The 19,265-nt window shown below is 34.9% G+C and overlaps 3 protein-coding genes across 4 annotated transcripts; all 3 read right to left on the bottom strand.

The window, feature by feature from the left end:
- Nucleotides 1-163: 163 nt before the first annotated feature.
- Nucleotides 164-4,318, bottom strand: LOC114408772 (protein NPGR1-like). Of its 2 annotated transcripts, XM_028371932.1 has the most exons (6): nucleotides 4,128-4,318; nucleotides 3,702-3,933; nucleotides 3,047-3,305; nucleotides 1,600-2,834; nucleotides 892-1,039; nucleotides 164-788 (listed from the first exon to the last, which is right to left on the bottom strand). In XM_028371932.1, the coding sequence occupies exons 2-6, from the start codon at nucleotides 3,894-3,896 to the stop codon at nucleotides 478-480; spliced, it is 2,148 nt and encodes a 715-aa protein (XP_028227733.1). In that variant the 5' UTR covers nucleotides 3,897-3,933; nucleotides 4,128-4,318; the 3' UTR covers nucleotides 164-477. The 2 variants fall into 2 exon arrangements, with proteins under 2 accessions (XP_028227733.1, XP_028227735.1); XM_028371934.1 differs by lacking the exon at nucleotides 4,128-4,318 and having other exon boundaries at nucleotides 3,702-4,112.
- A 4,512-nt stretch (nucleotides 4,319-8,830) lies between these two features.
- On the bottom strand, nucleotides 8,831-12,611 carry LOC114408771 (WD repeat-containing protein ATCSA-1-like). The gene is made up of 8 exons (XM_028371931.1): nucleotides 12,015-12,611; nucleotides 11,772-11,931; nucleotides 11,117-11,295; nucleotides 10,709-10,919; nucleotides 10,351-10,505; nucleotides 10,170-10,259; nucleotides 9,275-9,346; nucleotides 8,831-9,190 (listed from the first exon to the last, which is right to left on the bottom strand). Exons 1-8 carry the CDS (start codon nucleotides 12,459-12,461, stop codon nucleotides 9,152-9,154), a joined length of 1,353 nt encoding a protein of 450 aa, XP_028227732.1. The 5' UTR covers nucleotides 12,462-12,611; the 3' UTR covers nucleotides 8,831-9,151.
- A 973-nt stretch (nucleotides 12,612-13,584) lies between these two features.
- On the bottom strand, nucleotides 13,585-18,626 carry LOC114408770 (interferon-related developmental regulator 1-like). Its single transcript, XM_028371930.1, has 13 exons — nucleotides 18,263-18,626; nucleotides 17,977-18,145; nucleotides 17,810-17,890; nucleotides 17,276-17,370; nucleotides 17,084-17,199; nucleotides 16,892-17,002; nucleotides 16,642-16,751; nucleotides 14,936-15,245; nucleotides 14,758-14,835; nucleotides 14,625-14,675; nucleotides 14,432-14,521; nucleotides 14,239-14,316; nucleotides 13,585-13,864 (listed from the first exon to the last, which is right to left on the bottom strand). Exons 1-13 carry the CDS (start codon nucleotides 18,270-18,272, stop codon nucleotides 13,814-13,816), a joined length of 1,350 nt encoding a protein of 449 aa, XP_028227731.1. The 5' UTR covers nucleotides 18,273-18,626; the 3' UTR covers nucleotides 13,585-13,813.
- Nucleotides 18,627-19,265: the final 639 nt, after the last annotated feature.

The raw sequence follows: 19,265 nt of genomic DNA, 5'->3' as shown, positions 1-19,265 counted from the left end.
TTTCCCACCGGCTTCACACCTTCAACAATCCCTTTAACCAACGTTTAGACCTCTGATATTTACTGTATACGCTAAATGAACAATTTGAAATAGGGATGAACAATAGGTAATTTTGTTTCACGGTAAAAGAAAGACACGAAAGCAGTAACAATCAAGACTAGTATTGTGGGAACTTCGACTATCTAGTAGGTGTCATTATTTGGCAGGATATTATAAAACGCATCATTTTACCATTTCTGTCCACTATTAGTTGTACTTGTGAAACAACAAGATTTGATTATAACAGAATGAAGGAAATCTACAGATTAGCAGCTAGATTTAGCTATACATTTTGAGCAAATCAACAACCAAGCAATGGTAATTGTGGGATGAGTATTTTTGTCATCTAGTTGCTGCTCGCATGTTTTCTATCATGCTCTTAGTCAAGCTCACTTTCCCTCAACCAAAAACAATAAGGCTGTTTTTCCAAAGTCTAAATTATTTAAATTCTTGTACTGGAGCAGAAAGCTTCAGTTCATAAGCAGCTTGAAAGAACTCTGCTGCTTGCTGTAATGAACCTTCCATTTTTGAAACCAATCCAAGGTTGAACCAAGCATCATGGTTTGTAGGTTCTAATCGCAAAGCATTCATTAAAAAACTTCTTGCAATCGGAAGTGATTGCATACCAAGTTTCATCAACAATTCTGCAGTGGAAATGATACTGGGAATGTAATCTGGTTCTATTGACAATGATACTGAAAAGGAAACAAATGCCTCTTTGTATAATGATTGAGCTTCAAGCAACATCCCTGCAATTTTGCACAGGGAATTGCATATTAGTTTAGCATGAGCATAAACACTCAATGCAGACACGAGTTCAACCATAAAAACTTAAACAGACATTTTCCTTACCTGTAATATGCCAACTTCTTGGAGAGAAAAATTCTATCAACTGGGCTTTGTCAACACAAGTTTTTGCATCAAGCAAGGAATCGACATCTGTATAAATAGTAGCCAAATCCTGCCATGCTTCCATTTCCAGCTTCCTTTCTGTTAATGCCTGCCAAGTGGGATGGAAAAGTTAGAAGGAGAATTCTTCTCAAGATTTCAGAGATGAGACTAATCATTACTCAAGAAAATAATAGTAATAATTAAAATGAAAAAATTGCACAAAATCATTAATTATCATTCTTCCACTCTAGGCATATATAGGATAATCTTTGGACATCCAAAATGATAATTCTAGCATATAACTTTACAAAGAGCACTAGGAACACACTGTTCCTGACACAGTCTTTCCTATTGGTTAAAATTTATTGAAAACTATAAAATCAAGAGAGGGATTCATTAGATAAGATGTGGAACCCACAAAATGATGCAATTTCTAATAAATTTCAACTAATGATAAAGAGTGTCTTTGGTAGCATTTCTCTTTTTGAAAAGGGGAAGGATTGGGGGGGGGGTTCTTTTAACAGACATCAAAAGCCCTAAGTAGAATTAATTCTAGGTGTAATCATTGTTTTTAGCAGCTTCCAGTAGACAAGGGTATTGCTTCTTTTCAATCAACTTTAACCATCAGTCTATACAAGGGATGTTACTTCCTTTGAAAGTACTACACACCTCATGACTGAATGTTTGTCCTTGATCAATGTTGTTATCTTGAATCAAAAGCTCCTTTTTTGCCTGAATTAGCGCTAGCAAGATCTTATATGTCTCTATTGCTTGCTTGGGTTGCCGCTGAGCAATTTGAAGTACTGCTTTCAATCTTAGAAGTTCAAGTTGATCCATCCCACCAGACTCATCTAAAGCACAATCAACTATAGTTTCAGCATCCTTAAATCGCTGCTGTGCAGATACTATGAGTGCTAATAGCTGCCAACCTCTTGAACTGCCAACAGTCATGTCTGAGGACATCATTATGTTGTTGTAAGCTGCATCCAGATTCCTTTGAATTGCATTTTCCAGTCCAAGGCTGAATATCACTTCCAGGTCATCATTTTCACTTACAGCAGCATAGTTTAGAGAGTCCAAAGACTCTCTTTGAAATATACTTCTTTCAGAATCCAGTACAGAAATTCTAGCGGCAGCCCCATAGCAGATGCCAAGAAATTTATGGCCTTGACTAAGAAAATGCTCATTTTGGTGCTTAGCTAGATCAATAACTTCACGTGAAAAGTTAATGCCTTCATGAGCATGGTGAGGGTCTAAGGAACAGAGTTTTGCTCCAAACAAAAATGAAGGAAAATGGGGTCTATGGTTTGCTTCAGAACTGCCGCAAGCTTTCCTCAAAAGGTTCAATGCTACCTCATCATGTCCTGCTGCACTATAACACAGAGCAAGAAAGTACCACCTCTCAGCTCGACTATAAATAACTGGAAGGATCTGCTCTACATGATCTGCCAATAACTCAAACATCCCCGTCACTGAAAGTGCAAAAGTAAGATGATCCATTATTTCAGCATCCCAGTCTATTTCCCGAATTGCCACCTTGCTCATGAGTATTAATAGCATAAGTATTGCTTCTTCAACACTACTCTTGGGTGAAGTTTTACTCCACACCAGCAACTGAGAGGGTAGGCTTACTTCAACACCACCATAGAGTAGTATCATAGCTAAATCTTTTTGTACAGCAGCCAACCTTCTTGGCTCCAAATTCCATGGCTTGACAAGAGCACGACGATATGCAGTGACAGCTTCATCTAGAAACCCTGCCTTGATCCAAAGGCTTGGAAACAACTCCAATGCTTTATGAAACATCTCTTGCAACTTACAATCTTCACCAATACCCTCAGGCATTCCATTAGGAAGGGCAGATTCAACCGTATCCAGAATTATTCTGCACTCCTTTGCAGCCTCTAGCAAATGAGAAAGCACTAAACTAATCAGAATGGGCACCCAAAACCTCTCATCCATAAAATCCAAATAATGGCAGTTAAATTCAAATAGAGTAACGTTCAAGATCTCACATGCAAAATTAAATTGTGCAATTTACCAATGAAACGCTTTATCAAACAACATAAAGCACACAAAAGTCCTCCAAAAAGGTAATATAACAACAGTTACCAACCAATGCATTGCCCAAGTTCCTCCAACGATCTTGCTTTAAGCAAAATTGCCTCAAGAAGCAGGCTAACCGAACGCAATGACATCACATTCGGAACCATGATATCTGCCTTGGAACGCGGTTTTCTTTGCTTGGTTCTTTCGGCAATAGCCTTGATCATTCTTGGGGCCAAACCCTTGATGTCTATACCCTGAAATACTTGAAGTGCAGCATCGAAGTTCCCTCTCTGGTATTCAAGCCTCCCCAACAAAGCCCTAGCCTCCTGAAATTCATTCAAAACACACATGATATTTCAATCAAAAATAAATCACACGCACACACAATCCACCCAGCACGTAGATCAACTGACATAGGATTGTTCCACCTTAAATAGTGGTCTCTAGTTCAGTGAGCAATTACATTAAATACTTAGAAAGGGAATTTTACTCCCTAGTAGTCTTATTCGAATCAAGCAGAATTATCCATGAGAAAGGAAATATTATAAGGTAATTCAGGACCCGCACGTGTCTACAGTCTCAACCCGTAATTTTCAATTTACGAAAGAATTAATAACACTAATTGCTTGTCACATAGAGATTAGTCGGACCGTCGTAGTCTTGGACTGTATAGTAATTCCTGAAAAAAAAATAGATATGCATTGGTATTTGTTACTACGAACCTCGTAGTTTAAGGAAAGAGCTTCTTTAAGAATAGATTCAGCTTCTTCTACTTGAGTTTCATCGAATTTAGGTTCCCATTCTCCGGTCCTGGAAGAGAGTCCGCTGGCGGAGAAATCCCTGGTGGCGAGGGACTCCGGCGAGTGCGGCGGCTCTTCGAATATGAATTGCTCCCCGGAAGAACAAGCGCACAACATCTTCTTCTCCTCCGTTCAACTTCAACAACAACCACTCCTTTTAAGAAACGCGTTACCGTTAGTTTTAAACTGAAACGCGACTAGTGCATAATGAAGAATGGGACGGTGTTATGATGTATTTTACTACCTTGAAACAGTTACCGAGATAGAGACATGAGAGAAAAAAAGTGAAGAGGAGAAAAGATGGTGAAAAGGGCCAGACAAACTATGACAACAGAGCATTGGACTCACCACTCGAATTCTGATGATTTCAACAAACTTTGGCCATCAACGGAGGGACCAATCCCAAATCGAATTTGGAGATCTCAAATACTATCAACTTTATTTATCTTATTTTTTCTGAGTAGGAGCAGCAATGCGAATAGAATGTTGGTAGATTCAAAATCTAAGAGAAATTCTATGAGTTGGAACATTTGGCGTTCAAATATTTTGATTTGAGCTTTTAAAAGGAGAAGGCAACGGGTAAGTAAAGAAATTGACAAATTGTTAACCAGGGTTGGTCTTGGACCACCACTTTTTGTAAAAGTTAAGCCTACACTAGACCCTACCAAACGAATATTTCGGATACACAAGGAAATAAAAGAAAAAAAGAATAAATGTTTATTTAATATTTTTTTAGGCTTTTAATTTATCATTTTTCAGTTTACTGCTTAAAATATTTTTTTAATAAAAATAAAACTAACAACAGGTGTCAAATGTAAGATTTTAAAAATCTCAAACAGTAAAATAATATATATATATATATATATATATAGGTAATAAACTGAAAAAATGAGTATATTATAAGTACCAAAAACATATTTAAATCATATTTTTTATATAAATTATATTTTTAGTTTAGTATTTAAATATTAATAATATAAAATAATTTTATATAATTATTTAATCATAAATTATTTTTAAAATAATTATTTTAAGAGTCAACATAACTTATCAAACATGTTACGTTATAATTATATAACTATGTAAAAATTTTCTCTTATCTCTCAAGACAAATTATTATTATCAGTACAAAGACTAAATATCTTTTACAAGTAATTTAATCATGAAAACAAATAGTATAACATTAAAAGAATAATTTTCTTAAAATAAATAATATAATAGAAGATATAAATCCGGTTTTTTATTAAAAAAATTGAGCTAAAATAAATTCAATCATCATTTTAATCAATGTCTAAAAATTATATAAGTTAATAAATTAAATTTATTTATTAAACATCTTTATAAGTTAGCCAAATAAACTATAAAGTACTAGTCAAACTTTGCGTAAATTCTAAATAAATTGGTATAATCTATATAAATTTGCAAATAAACTATAAAGTAATTACATTTGTTTAAACAAAAAAATCTATAATAATATATCTTGGTGATTGTTTTTACGTGTACATGATAAATGCTAACAATTATCACTCTCCATATCATATAATTAAAGTTTTATTCCTCAGTTACACACTTAGATTTTGTAACTTTCTTTCTCACAGTAAAAAATGAAAACTTTGTTTTTCTATTTCTTTTAGTTTATGTTTTATTTATAAAAAATATAAAGAGGGACAAAGTGCCTTAATCTTTCTTTATTTCATTTTATTAATATTGTTTTAAAAATTGTTATATAAATTTATTGAGTCAAAATGATGTTTATGCCTTAAAATGAATAAGACTTTTAATGATTTTTGTTAAATGCTAACAAATATGAATCTTATAAAGAATAAATAAAGTCAAGATCTCATATGTCATCGACTAGACACAAAAAAGTGATTATTTGCTACAAATTCTCCTGCATGTAAGCATTAAACAAAGAACTTTTTGTATGAAGAAATGACATGCATTAAATGCACCCCCAATTGTTCCTTTTGCCAAGTGAAGATCAAATGAAGATTTATTCATTACGAGACAACAGATACTTGAAGACGAAGTTTGTATAAACCAAAAGTTGTGAAGATTGAAGTACTTGATCTTGCACAAATATTTCTTACTCTTTTCCTTCAACAAGACTTTATGTATTCTCTTGTAAAATTAGAAAAAACTCTCAAAACACCTCAAACATCCTGAGAAAAAAGGACCAAGTATTGATTTTGGTTATGCATACAATTCAATTTTAGTCTCTCAAACTTGGTGTAGAGTTTTGATTTATAAGAGCTAGAAGTGATCGTGAAATAATACTTGTAACTTGTGTAAAGTTAGTGAAACTTGATGATTTAGCAAGAACTGGACGTAGTCTAAGTGGTAAAAATGAACCAGTGACTCTTTGTGTTTGTTTACCTTTTGCCTTCTCTATGCTTTTAAGTGATCTTGGGTCTGAATTATGTTTCAGTCATTGTTTTTGCGGACTTGTTTTTCTTATGTCTGAAGTGCTCTTCTAATAAAGGTTGCTACTCAAAGAAGTTTGGATATAAGGGATGAAAAAGAGAGAAATGACAGAGACTATAATGGGACGTATGAAAAACACATTTCATTCATAGTCAAGTAATTACAGAGGAGAGAATATATATATAACCATTCTTTGTGCCTATAACTAAGGATAAGATTAAAATGGAAATAACAACAAATACAATTGGTAAAAATACAAAACAGAAATACAGAATGTGTCCTCAATGAGACAAAACAACAGCCAGTCAAAAGAGCATCTTAGCACACAACTCAACACTTGTACGACTTGGTTGATGTGTGAATTTCTAATTTTGCTAATACCCCCCACCCAGCAGGAGACAGTGGTTTGGTAAACATATCAGCCAGTTGGTTAGAAGATGGAACATGAAGTAGCCTCATGAGACCTTGTTGAGATTTCTCCCTGACAATGTGGCAGCCAATGCCAAGATGTTTAGTTCTCTCATGGAAAACAGGATTACCGCAATATGCAAGGCACGTTGATTATCACAATAAAACACAGCAAGGCGATCACAATAAATGTGGAGATCTTGTAACAGATAAGTGATCCACTACAACTCACATGTAGTGGAGGCGAGTGCACGATATTCAACTTCATAAGACGATTGAGATACTGTCTCTTGCTTCTTGCTTTTCCAAGACACTAACGAATGGCCAAGGAAGAAACAATAACCAGTGATGGACCATCGAGAGTCAATGCAAGTAGCCCAATCTGCATCGCTGAAACATTGAATCTGAATAGAGGAATTGTGTTTGAAGAATAAACCTTTTCTAGGACACCCCTTTAAGTAGCGAAGCACTTTGAGAGTGCCCCGATAGTGAACTTGAGTAAGCTAAGACATGAACTGACTCAATTGCTGAGTAGCATAGGTGATGTCAAGTCGAGTATTTGTGAGATAGATTGGACGTTCAACCAATCGTCTATAAGGAAGGGGATCAACAAGTTCTTCCCCAAAATTATGGTTGGGTTTAAGTGAACTATCCATTGGCGTAGACGATGGTCTTGATCCAAGAAGACCAACATCAGTTAACAAGACCAGACAATATTTTTGTTGGCACAAAGAAATGCCACGAGTAGAATGAGCCCCTTCTAGATCGAGGAAATACTTGAGCAGGGTGAGGTCCTTGATGCGAAAATTAGAGTGAAGAATTTGTTTGATGTTGGATAACTCTTCAGCATAGTTGCCAATCAAAACAATGTCATCCACATAGACAATGAGTCGACCCTTGTATCACTCGATGCTCCCATCAAATCGTCTTTTAATCTTGTACGCCCACTTGCAGCCAGTGGAGTCTCAACAATGTCCCAGGTTTAATTTAACATCAGCGCCTCCATCTCAAATTGCATGGCATCCCTCTAACATTTGAACTGAAGAGCCTTTTGGTAGCTCGCAAGCTCAGTCTTAGAAGACAATGACATGAGAACATGATGGTGAGATGCAAAAATCTGAAAGTAAGAAATGATAGAGTTGAGCAGATATAAACACTTCAAAGATGATTGTGTGAGCATGCTGCAATGGAAATCAGCTAAGTTATCGGGTGGTCTACGAGGTCGAGTTGATCAACAAATAGGAGGTTAGGGTTAGCCGTGAGGAGCAGGGGACGAAATGGATTCAGGCGAGGAAGATGAGGCAGAAGATGGTGATCCAGCTTCACTGGTTTCGGGTTGAAGAGATTGCAGTGGGAGATTGTTAGGCTCAATTGGTAGGGCCTCAATGGAAAAATGATTGTTGTCAATAGTTGTTCCATTTGGGCCAATGGGTGGTGTGGAAAGCAATTTGTCAGGTGAAGTGAGCTGATTAATAAATGGTAAGATAGATTCATAGAAAAACAAAAACTTCCTTTGTGTCTTAGTCTAAAAGAACATAGCCTTTTGTGCCATTTTGAAACCCCAAAAACACTCCACGTCTAGATCGTGGATCGAATTTGTGGCGATTGGCAACATAAATGGATACATAGGCCATACAACCAAAAACTTTAAGTGTTTGAAAATCCAAAATTTGTTCATATAAAATCTCAAAGAGAGTTTTATTCCAATTGGTTGGAGAAGGAAAATGATTCATCAAATGGACACCATTCTTGACAACATAAGACCAAAAATGACCAGGGATGTGAGATTGGAACATTAGGGCTCTTGCCACGTTGAGTATATGTTGGTGCTTTCTTTCAACTCTCTCATTTTGTTGGGGTATTGCAACACAACTTGTTTGGTGTAAAATCTCTTTTCAAGTAAAAAAGTCTTTTAGAAAAAATTTGGGTCCATTATCGGAGTGTATTACTTTAACTTTTGCTTCAAATTGATTCTCAATCATGTGTATGAAAATTTTAACATCTAATTAGACTTCTCTTTGTGACTTTAATAAAACAATCCATGTGTAGTGACTATAATCATCAAGAATGGTTAGAAAATATTAGAAAAAGGTCCCCAAATATCCATGTGAATTAATTCAAAAATTTTAGAGGCTCTACACTTTAAAAAATCAAAGCATTTGTTTAGATGTGCTTAAATAAGAAAAAAAATTAAATATGTATAATGGTAAAAAATTTACTTCTTTAATATATTGTACACAACTTTATATTAGCAAAACATTATGCAAAATGGGATACAAAATGTGTTTATGATGTAACTTACAACAAGGAAAGGAATCAATTCAAAATTTACACTGATTAAAAGTTAAAAGATGACGAAAAAAAAAGTTCTATTCTACACAAAAAATGGGATACTACTATACATTTTTGTGCTTTATAGCATTTCACATAAGCTCCAAAACCGGAACAAGCCTACATTTACATATATCCCACAAACATCTAACAGAAGTGGCAAGCAGAAGACGAACAAGGGAAAGTTGTCACACAAAGGGAGGCAAGACTCAGCTACTCCAGTTATCCTGATCCTCAGCAGTTCCTTCCTGCAGTTTATTTTAATGAGGTCAGACTATGACAGAGAAAATATATACATGATAATCTCGACAAGATTCATTCAAAGTGTGTACCATTTCATCAGCGATTGATCTAGCAGGTGACCAGACAAGAATTTGTCTATCATTTCCACCAGTGTACAGTTCCTGTGACAACAAAGAAAATCATTAAAAAAAGAAAATCGTTAAAAAGTACAAGTAGTTTGGGTTCTAAGTTCTATGAGGAAGTATTGCATTTAATATAGTTAGTATATATAATAAGAAATTAATAAATATTTTCCTCTTGGGGACCATGCAATTCTTGCCAACAGAACACTGACTCTAGTCCAGACAAGCCATGGCTTTCAAAGAAGCAGCAACGAATATTTTCAGTGTAATCAGTACCGGGAATCCGGGATGACTCCCTGATTCACCTTGTGTTTTGTCAGTTGGCTTCTAGTTGATTTGTCATACAAATGGCTTCCTTTTCATCTTTCACCTTTATCATAATTTCATCTTCAAACACGATCACAAAGATTTGTCATTTTTTAATTGTCTCTTTCCTTCCTAAATACTCCTTTTATCAAAGAAGGAAACGGACTAATGATTACATATATACACAAGTTACACTCATTCTATAAAAGAGTGAAATTTAGAAGACAAAATGGAAAAAAAAGAGAAAAAAGGTAAAGGTCAACCATAGTTCATAATCGTATGGCTTGATGATACGAGATTAGAAGTGTGTATATGTGTGCAGGACAGGAGATGAATAATGAACTAATAATAAATCTCGATGAACAAAAACGCATATGTCTACTCAGTTTTGCATTTCCTTGATTTGATTTAGAACCACAAAAAAATAAATTAATTGGAAACTAAACATGTTGGCCTGACTAGCCCCTAACAGATTTCACAACTGACACCAGAAGTTGATGAACCACATATAAGGAAGAGTAGGGAAAGAAAATGGACCACCACCTCTTGAACATACCTGATCATGTTGATTAAACCAGCAAGAGTTCACACATTCATAGTGACCACGCAATATCGTGTATGTGTTCCCAGACCACATGTCAAATGCCTGAACAATCAAAAAGAAAGATAAATGTACCTAATTTCTACATCTAATTTATAGTTAAAATAAATAATAATAAATTAAAGGAAATACATACTTTCACAGATCTCATGCATGGAACAAAAACAAGGGCTGAATCTTGAGTGGTGGCTAGTTGAAGAGGTTTGTTTATTTGCAGACGAACTGTTTCAAAGTTCACAAGTGTGTTGCAGCTAGATTCAACATCCCACAACCTCAATCTAGAATCAGACCCTGTGATACAGCATCACATCAATTAGGGAGAGGGAGAATTTAGACAAACAATATTTTGATGAATTTATTGAAAACAAGAAACAAGGATAAGGCTTTGTTGTTCTTGTTATAAGAAACAAGTTTCATATGGAGTCCCATATAAAATGATTATTGCATAGATACTTCTTTCAATTCTATGATATAACAAGTAATGGAAAAACAACCTGCACTTAGTAGATACATGCCATCCTCAGTCGCTTTTAACCCTGTCACAGCACCATAATGAGCAGTCGCACGATCCTGAGTAGACAACATTCCTGTATGTAATCTCTGCTTCATTGGTCCCTTGGATGGAACTCTGCCAATTGGTTGTTGTCTGCTACCACTTCCATTAGCATGTTTCTTCTGAGCAGCACGCAATTTTGTACTTGAATCCTGTGAGTGATAAAGGCTTTGAGATTTATTATAACAAAACAAGCATAAAAACTCACATAACACTACAAGTTGCTATTCCATCTACAAGATTAAAGCAGTCATGACGTGACTAGCTATAACCATTTCTTAGATGCACTATTTGCAGATTTGCAAAACTTAAAAATGAAGAAGAAGAAGAAGAAGAAGAAGAAGAAAACCTTAGTTATCATGGAGCGTTTGAGTATAGGTGGGCGTCTTCCAAGCTGAGTCTGAGATTGATCTAAAACTTGGAAACAGCCAGCGCGTCTGATGTCCCAAAATCGTATTGCACCATCACATCCCCCAGTAACCAAGACCCATTCACTTGAATTAGACCATTCAACAGTCATAACTCCATCTGTCATCACACAAAAACCTTTTTTGAGAAACAGACACACATCTCACTTTCTAGTATTTTACACAACATTAGATCTAAATTGTGAATCAATTACCAGATAATACATTTCATACTTCATGCAAAAGAAGCACAGAACCATACAAATATGTCAGATTACATAATGGTAAACGAGAACAAGCATGGTATAGCTACACACCCCAGTAAGTAACCAATGATCCACTAAACTAACCAATGATGTGATTTATGTTTGAATGTTTTTGTCATAAAATCAAGCTAGGAGTAAAATCCAGTACAAAATTTTGAATCCAATGCAGAAGATCTTCAAAGTTCAACCCAAAATCAATTAAGAATTCTTCTCTAACGGGAAACCAAACATGTGAAATTCTGGACGAGGATCAATTTCCCAACGTGAAACCAAACCCACACATAATGAACAAACTGAATAAATGAAACAGAGCAAGTATTGACATACATACCACGGTGACCGGACAAAGTGTGAGCAAAAGCCCCGGAAGCAATATCACAAAGGCGAACTTGGACATCCTCAGTGGCAGCAGCAATAAGCATGTGAGACGTTGACAAATTGGACATTGCAGCCCTATGAACCTTTCCAGGCATTTTGAAATTCACCACCACCTGCACAATTCAAGTGTCAACTTTTAAAAAAATAATTACTGAAAAAAGTCAACAATAATCAATCTTATCCTAATCCTATGGACCTGGGTGGTATTGGTATCCCAAACATTAATGTGATGATCGTAAGAGCCAGTGACGAACAAGCCAGTGTCAATGGGATACCAAATAGCTGTGGACACCGCATATTTATGGCCTTGCTGATGCTGCTTGTCAACGACAAATATGGAGCTGTGTTTCGATATGCCGCCGCCGCCGCCGCCGCCTGCTTCGTAAACGGTGGGTCGTTGGACGTCGTACACTGCTACCGAGGCATCGGAGGCAGCGGATAGCAAATATCTTCCCTCTGTCGAATCAACCTGAAGGGAGTTGATGGCGCCTTTGTGAGGTGAGACAATGTCTTTGTGATTGGACAACTGGAGTTGCGAAATGCGATTGGATTTTATGCGGTTCGCGAAATGGTTTGCACGCAATTTCCCAGCTTCCCTGTCTCTGATCCGCTTCCACACATGCCTATGCGTTTGCTTATGCATGTTCGAGCATCTTTGATTTCAACTCGATGCCACCCAATCTCCAACCACCTCTCCTCACTCTCTGTCTCTTCTTACACTTCTATTTTCTGCCAAATATGTGCGAGACTCAACTGGACTCCATCATTCGGCGGCCCAATGACCATTACTCTCTTTGAACCTTTTCAGGCCCATTTTCCCTTCTACTTTATATGACCTACTGTTTTCTGATCCAACCACAATGGGATTTAGATATGTTTAATAACAATCAATAGAGGGGAAATAGGAAGAAATGAGAGTTGTTTGGTAGACAGAAATAAAGGAAGAGATAAATAAAAATGTTTTAGTCTTACTCTTACACTTTTTTTCTAATTTGTGCAGAAATAAGTAGGAAAATATGCATGTTATACAATTCATTGGTTGTTTTGTTTCTGGAGATTATAAGTCATGTCAAGAGTTCAAGTTGAATTGGTTGAACAAGATATATATTATAAATTCTCTAATGACTATTTTCATTCTCACATATCAAAGTATAAGTCATAAAACAGTGTTTATTAGCAATTTGAATCGGCTAACAAACATTTTTTATTCTTTCTTTTATTTATATATGATATGATCCTGTTGACGCTATTGCAGGTTCTATAGCTTCTTAGGTTTTCTCTGTTTATTTCATGTACACCACGAAAATTATTTTTGAAACAAATAACTAGTTTATTAAAACCAATAAAAATAATTAATTAGTTAATTTTAATTAATACCACCATAGAATTAAACAGTTAAAATGGTAATTGTATTTAATAACATAATTCATAATTTAAGTAATAATTTATTTTTCACTAATAAATCAATAAATGTATCTACTTTCTGAAATACTTGTGTCGCTAATAAACTTCATAATAAATCAAGAGTATAAAAAAATATATAATTAACACATTTTTTTACTGTAAAATAGGCATTTAAAATTGAGTCTGTGTTTCTATAATTAGAGGACGAAAAATGTATCTATTTCGCTATCTACACATTTTATTTTTTTACTTATTTTTAAACTAAAGAACAACCGCACTCTTATGTAGTCTGAACTATTTCACTATCTACAAATATAATAACATATTTCAAAGTCATTTAATAACTCTTTAAATCTTGTGCATAACCTTAAAAAATAAACATTTCGAACCAGATGAAATCCCTTCTCAATAGTATCTATTTGCCATTCATATTATAACATTATAAATCCCATGTCATGGAAATCTACTGTGTAATTGATAAAAGTAGCAAGACCAAAGAGTATAAAAACCGATAAAAATATATGAATTTGTACATCAAATGAAAGATCGAATCTCTAATTGAGACATAATTATTGTTGTTCGCAGTCAAATTCATGCCTCCTCGTCAACCATACCGACAGCGTAGTGGCCGAAGTTTCTGCCCTGTTAATTTAACAAAAGAAATCAAAGAGAAAAAACTAAGCATCGATACAGTATAGGCATGCCGATTAAAGGAAGGCCACAAGGCCACAACATACCGTATAATTGCGTAAATGGAAATTGGCAAACAAAAACAAAAATAAAAATAAACATAGGCGTAATTGCAAGAACAATCAACTTAGCACAAGACAACCATGGCATTCAGAGCCTAAGCTATGCGGGTGCAAACCCAGACACATGGTACATTCTACCCATTCGTTTTTGCAGGAAAATTTGTCATAATTGTGTACATTTCAATTGCATTTAAGAAAACTATTATCAAGTTAAGTAATTCAACGGGGGAAGTACACGTTCTTTTATATGGTAAGAATGCCAACCTCAGATAATATCCGCTGCTTATTAAGTGATTGTGTCCTAGCCTTGTTCAAAACCGAATTTGGAGACTTAAACATTCTCTGCAGATGGAGGGAATGGAGCAGGTCAGCGCATGATAACAAATGGGGGGGCAACAAAAAAGGAAAGCCATTTTCACAAAGTCAAGATAATTGGGCACAATCACGGACAGCTTACCTTTTCACCACCAGACATTCTGTGTTCGTTGGTATTAAGATACTTTCTCTTCGGTGAGAAACCAAAGACTTCATGTAAGAACTCATTTTCCTGTTTGCCAAGGGAGAAGAGGGAAAAAAAGAAGGGGTAAACATGACTTCAAGATTATACAATAACCAGAAGCATACCAAAGAAAAAGCAAGGGAAATCCAACCTGCATATGCTTAATGAATCCTCCCCCAAGAAAATGCTTGATAAAATTCAACTGCAAAAATCTAGATGTCAAAATGCTGAAATGAAAAAAGAGATTTCTACCACTATATAAAAAGAAAGCACACAAGAAAAACCTGTATCATTTCAGACCATGATGATGCCTGCAGGGAATCACCACCAATCTTCATTGAAATATCCGGGGAGTAACCATACTAGTATCACAAGGTAAGATCAGTACAGAAGCTTCAGCTTCATCAGCAATACATTATTCATTTTCAAATAATAATAACAGTAGTGGTAAAAACAAACTACCTCAAAAAAATCCAAGATATCTCGAAACAAGTTCCTCTGACTATTAAGATCTTTCTTGGCAGAACCTTTTCCACCAGCCTCTATAGAAAGATTTTTGCATTGATTTATCACCTTTCCTTTCAATCCTTGTAAAAATATGTAGCTTTCAAGTGGTTTACTCCCTTCTTGCGTTGTATCACTTGCACTGTCTGACTTGGCAGAAAATTTATCTATAACTCCAATTTCAAAAATTAGAGCCAGTGCTTCACCAGCAGCAATTCGTACAGACCTATCTTCCTTGTCTAGAAGACTAGATAAATAGGATATTGAACTGCATCAACAACAAAACAATAAGTTATGGAATACAATTTTCTATAATAAGGGTATATATTGGCACTGCAAATAAAACAGATATAATTTAAATCTAAAATATCCTACCGGGACTATAATTCTACTCACATCGTAAGTACCATAAAATTACTAAAAATAAGCAAATGAAATACCTAAACAATTCATGAAAAAATAATGGTAGGATCAATAAAATCAAAAATAGCAGTAGGCATGATGGTTGGCCATTAGGATTGAAATTTTCTCAAGGGTTGAAAATTTAAATATCAAATTTTTATGTTGTTACATACTAAACTTATATGTCAAAATAAACAACGGTTTTAATTCAATGTTTAAACCCAGAGTAGCTATAAAATATTTAAATTCAACTAATATATCCATTTTTCTTAATTAAAGATAGGTTGCATGTTTTGTACAATCCATTTTTATCTTTCACTCATGCAAAAATTATATGCAGGCTTTTCCTCCTCTCTTGGCTCTTTTCTACAATGACAAACAACAAAAGCATCAACAAGTAGGGGAGTCTAGGAAACGGTTGAAGGAGGGTTTCAAATAGAGCCACTATGCCACAGGGTTGCCATTATGCAGCAGTTCAGTGTAATGCTCATTGCAGACAAAATGGTGGCCACAGCGAACAGGATAGTGGTGCTATCTCTTGATTCCAAAAATGGCCTCTGAACACTAACATTAGGGATTGTTTGGGGGGCTATTTTTGGGATTTCAAATTCTAAAACATTTTGCTTATAAAATCAACCAAAAAGGCGCTGTTTCTCACTTTCTCTTGATCCAGCCACCTCATTTTTGTGTACAATGTCTCTGGCAACTGAATTCTCTTCCTCATTGATTGTTTATCTTCTGTGGCTACTGGTTTCTAACTGGTGACAGGTTTCTCTGCCTCTGTTTTCTCTTCTACGGTGACTGGTTTGTGGTTTCTTTGGCAACTGGTTTCCAGTTTCTCTTCTCTCCGGTGACTGGGTCTGTTAGAGATTGCTGGCTCTTGTTCTCAGTCATGGCAACATGTAGGAAACTCGAATTTGATTTTAGGTGGTATTTACTTGTATGTATTTTTAATTTTTAAGACAGCTGAGTTTTTATTTTGAATTGAATGTCATGAATTTTGAGTAATTTTTATCATTTTTGAGAATATATAAGTATATAGCATACATTATATAAACTAAATAAAAGAATTTAGAATACCAGCTATCCCCCATAATGTTTTTTGGCCCGGCTGCAATGCACCGCTATCCAGGATTTAAAACACTGGGTTAAAGTGATTCAACATCATATTATGAGCAAAATAATTTAGCTAACAGAAGCCTCTAACAAGATGCATGTGTAGAATTAAATAAGAAATATATGCAAAATGACAGACTTCTTACTTTTGCCAATTTTTTGTATTTAGCTTCAAATTGCTCACAGTAGAGAGGAGGAAGGACCACGCAGACACCACATTGGCAATTAATGAAGCAGAAGGTTTGACAGCAACTACCTAAACATATGGGAAAAAATTTATTGTCATTTTACTTAATTTAACACAACTATTATCAAAAACATACAACAGTCAATCTTACTACGAAGCGATGATTAGAAAATACAATAAAAATTAGTATATTTGAAACAGATACCTACATTGGAACCTAATTTGGGATTAATCACTCGCCACATCATGTCCATTGATCGTTCTGTTTCTTCTTGATCGTTCCCTCCAACAAAAGTGATTATAGCCAAACACTCCAGTAACTATAAACATTAATGTCATTATTCAGTGTTAAAGACTGTAAAGAATAAGTTTGAATACAAGTATTTCCAACTCCTACTTACTGATGGTGTCTTTGAAACATCTATCCTAGATGTGAGAGATTCATCCAAAGGACGAATGGATTCCTCAAATATCTCGCGGGCATTGTCACCGCATCCAACAGTCAAGGCCAAACAACCTAACAAATGAATGACATTAAATATTCAATAAAATGAAGTCAATATGAAGCATGCACAAGTTAATCAAATTCTTACCAATGGCATGAGATGCCAAAGCTATCTCCTTAGCAGATGCCTTTTTAGATCCCTTTTTTATTGAAGCAAGACATTGATGTAGTAAGGTAGCAAATCTGATTAAAGAAAGCACCTCAAGGTTATGACAATAATGACTTTAGAGTGACAAATAAATATACGCGTGATTATATATAGATAGTAAGGTAAAATTGCAAGTTAATTTATAAATAGTGCCAGCAATAAAACCTTAAAAAGAAGGATCATAATTGGGAGTTTGGAACACATATCCAAGTTGATCTCATGTCGTGTTTAGCAAAGCAAACTAAAATAATTTATCTGTCTTTTGTAATAAAAACAAGAGTTAAACAGTCATGATTTTTTTACACTGTCAACCAATTAAAATCACCTTTAAATGACTTTTAAGTAGTTATTATAAAAGTCAACAAATTATCTGACAAGTTATGATTGGATGATAATGTAAGCGAACTTTAATTAAATTCTAAAAATCAATAGCATAACAGAAACAAGTTAAAGAAAATAACGATAAAAGCTTACTTCTTCTCCACAAACTCATGCTGCATGTTGCTATTGAAAGCGTCAATGATCGATGACAAAGCTTTCTCCCTCGTGGAACCCCTTCATAAATGAAAAAGACATATAAGAAAACCCCTTTAGCTCCATCCTCCATGTCAATTCAATTTGAATAATGTTAACCAAATTACCTTTTCTCATCTAATGCATCGAGAGCTTGGTCGAGAAAGGAATCTTGAACAAATTGAACATCTTCAGCCCCAGACACCGACATCAAATCAGAAAGAGCAGTTGACGACGAAGTCACGCTACTATCGTCATCGCTATCGAACATCGCAGCACTTTTGCGTTGAGAATTACCTGAACGCAGCAAAAAATAATAATAATAATAATAATTAATTGTTTAAATTAAGCAATCGGAAAATTCAGTTGAGTTGGATCAATAATCGCGGAAGCCCTAGGAATTGAGGAGCTTACGTTTTCCCATGGTAACGGTTTTGTTTGATTTGTTAGTTGGGCTAGTACGGTGTTTATGTTACAAAAAGGAATCAGAATTTGAGAAAGGGAGAGATGAACAAGTATCGAGTATGCGTAGGGCAGAAACAGAATCGAAAGGTATCGGAATTAGGAAGGAAAAGAACAACAGCGACGTCACTGGTTTTGAATCGGATGATGAAAAAGCCATTAAATTTCTACGAGGATCAGAAGGAATTCGAAAGCTTCTCTCAGAGAGAGGAATTGCTTACGATTAAGATTGGGATTTTGTGTTTTATCTAAATAGATAGATAGATGGAACCCTAAAAAAATAAAACGGGGCTTTTTTTGGGACACAAAAAAAATAAAACGAGGTTTTGATTAAAGTCATTTTTAGTATTATTTATTGTGACGAAATAAAGAGAATTATTCTATCGGGGTGGTGGTGTGAATATGTGAATATTCGATGGGTGTATGGTTGCGTGGCGCATTTGTAGCCGTTGATTTTATCAGTTTTCTCCTTTGACTTGTGACACGTGGCTTGAATCTATCGCAGTACTCGCTTCCGCGGCTGCGGGGAACACATGACGTGATAATGTTGTCTTGTCTTCCTGAGTTTCACCAATTTTCTAGGAAGTACGCTTATGTAAGGAACGACCATTCTTGGAATTGTTTAGAAGGTTTGGATAAAACCATTATTAGAAGGTTTTAGACAAAATTGTTTGTTAAAAGCATCCCAACATGATATTTTCTTCTTCTTCTTCTTTTCTTAAAGCATGTTAGGAACATGGTAGAATATACTGATGGAACATAATAATAATAGACACGGAGATACAAAATTATATTCTTTCGGAATTTATATATAAGTAAAATTAATTAATTTTAGATTAATTAAAAAATTAGTTAACATTATTGATTTTTTTAAATCTCAAGTAAAAAATAAAATAGTTTATAAAATGTCTTTGATTAAAACTTGTTATTATCAATAAAACGAAATCATTAAAAA

The sequence above is a fragment of the Glycine soja genome, chromosome 4 (assembly GCF_004193775.1).
Source record: "Glycine soja cultivar W05 chromosome 4, ASM419377v2, whole genome shotgun sequence".
In the NCBI taxonomy this organism is placed as follows: Eukaryota; Viridiplantae; Streptophyta; class Magnoliopsida; order Fabales; family Fabaceae; genus Glycine; species Glycine soja.
This window is presented reverse-complemented; position numbering and strand designations above follow the sequence as displayed.

Bases quoted from the DNA above. Each gene is read 5' to 3' on its own strand.
- LOC114408772 (XM_028371932.1), bottom strand. From the start codon at position 3,896: ATGTTGTGCGCTTGTTCTTCCGGGGAGCAATTCATATTCGAAGAGCCG. The intron at 2,835-3,046 runs GTTGGTAACTGT...CTCATTTGCTAG, and splicing joins GGAACTTGGGCAATGCATTG to AGGCTGCAAAGGAGTGCAGA. The intron at 1,040-1,599 runs GTGTGTAGTACT...CCCACTTGGCAG, and splicing joins GACAAACATTCAGTCATGAG to GCATTAACAGAAAGGAAGCT.
- LOC114408771 (XM_028371931.1), bottom strand. From the start codon at position 12,461: ATGCATAAGCAAACGCATAGGCATGTGTGGAAGCGGATCAGAGACAGG. The intron at 11,932-12,014 runs GTCCATAGGATT...TGAATTGTGCAG, and splicing joins GGGATACCAATACCACCCAG to GTGGTGGTGAATTTCAAAAT. The intron at 9,191-9,274 runs GTACACACTTTG...AATAAACTGCAG, and splicing joins GATCAATCGCTGATGAAATG to GAAGGAACTGCTGAGGATCA.
- LOC114408770 (XM_028371930.1), bottom strand. The intron at 17,891-17,976 runs GTAATTTGGTTA...TCATTTATGAAG, and splicing joins GATGCATTAGATGAGAAAAG to GGGTTCCACGAGGGAGAAAG. The intron at 16,752-16,891 runs GTAGGTATCTGT...CCATATGTTTAG, and splicing joins ATCCCAAATTAGGTTCCAAT to GTAGTTGCTGTCAAACCTTC.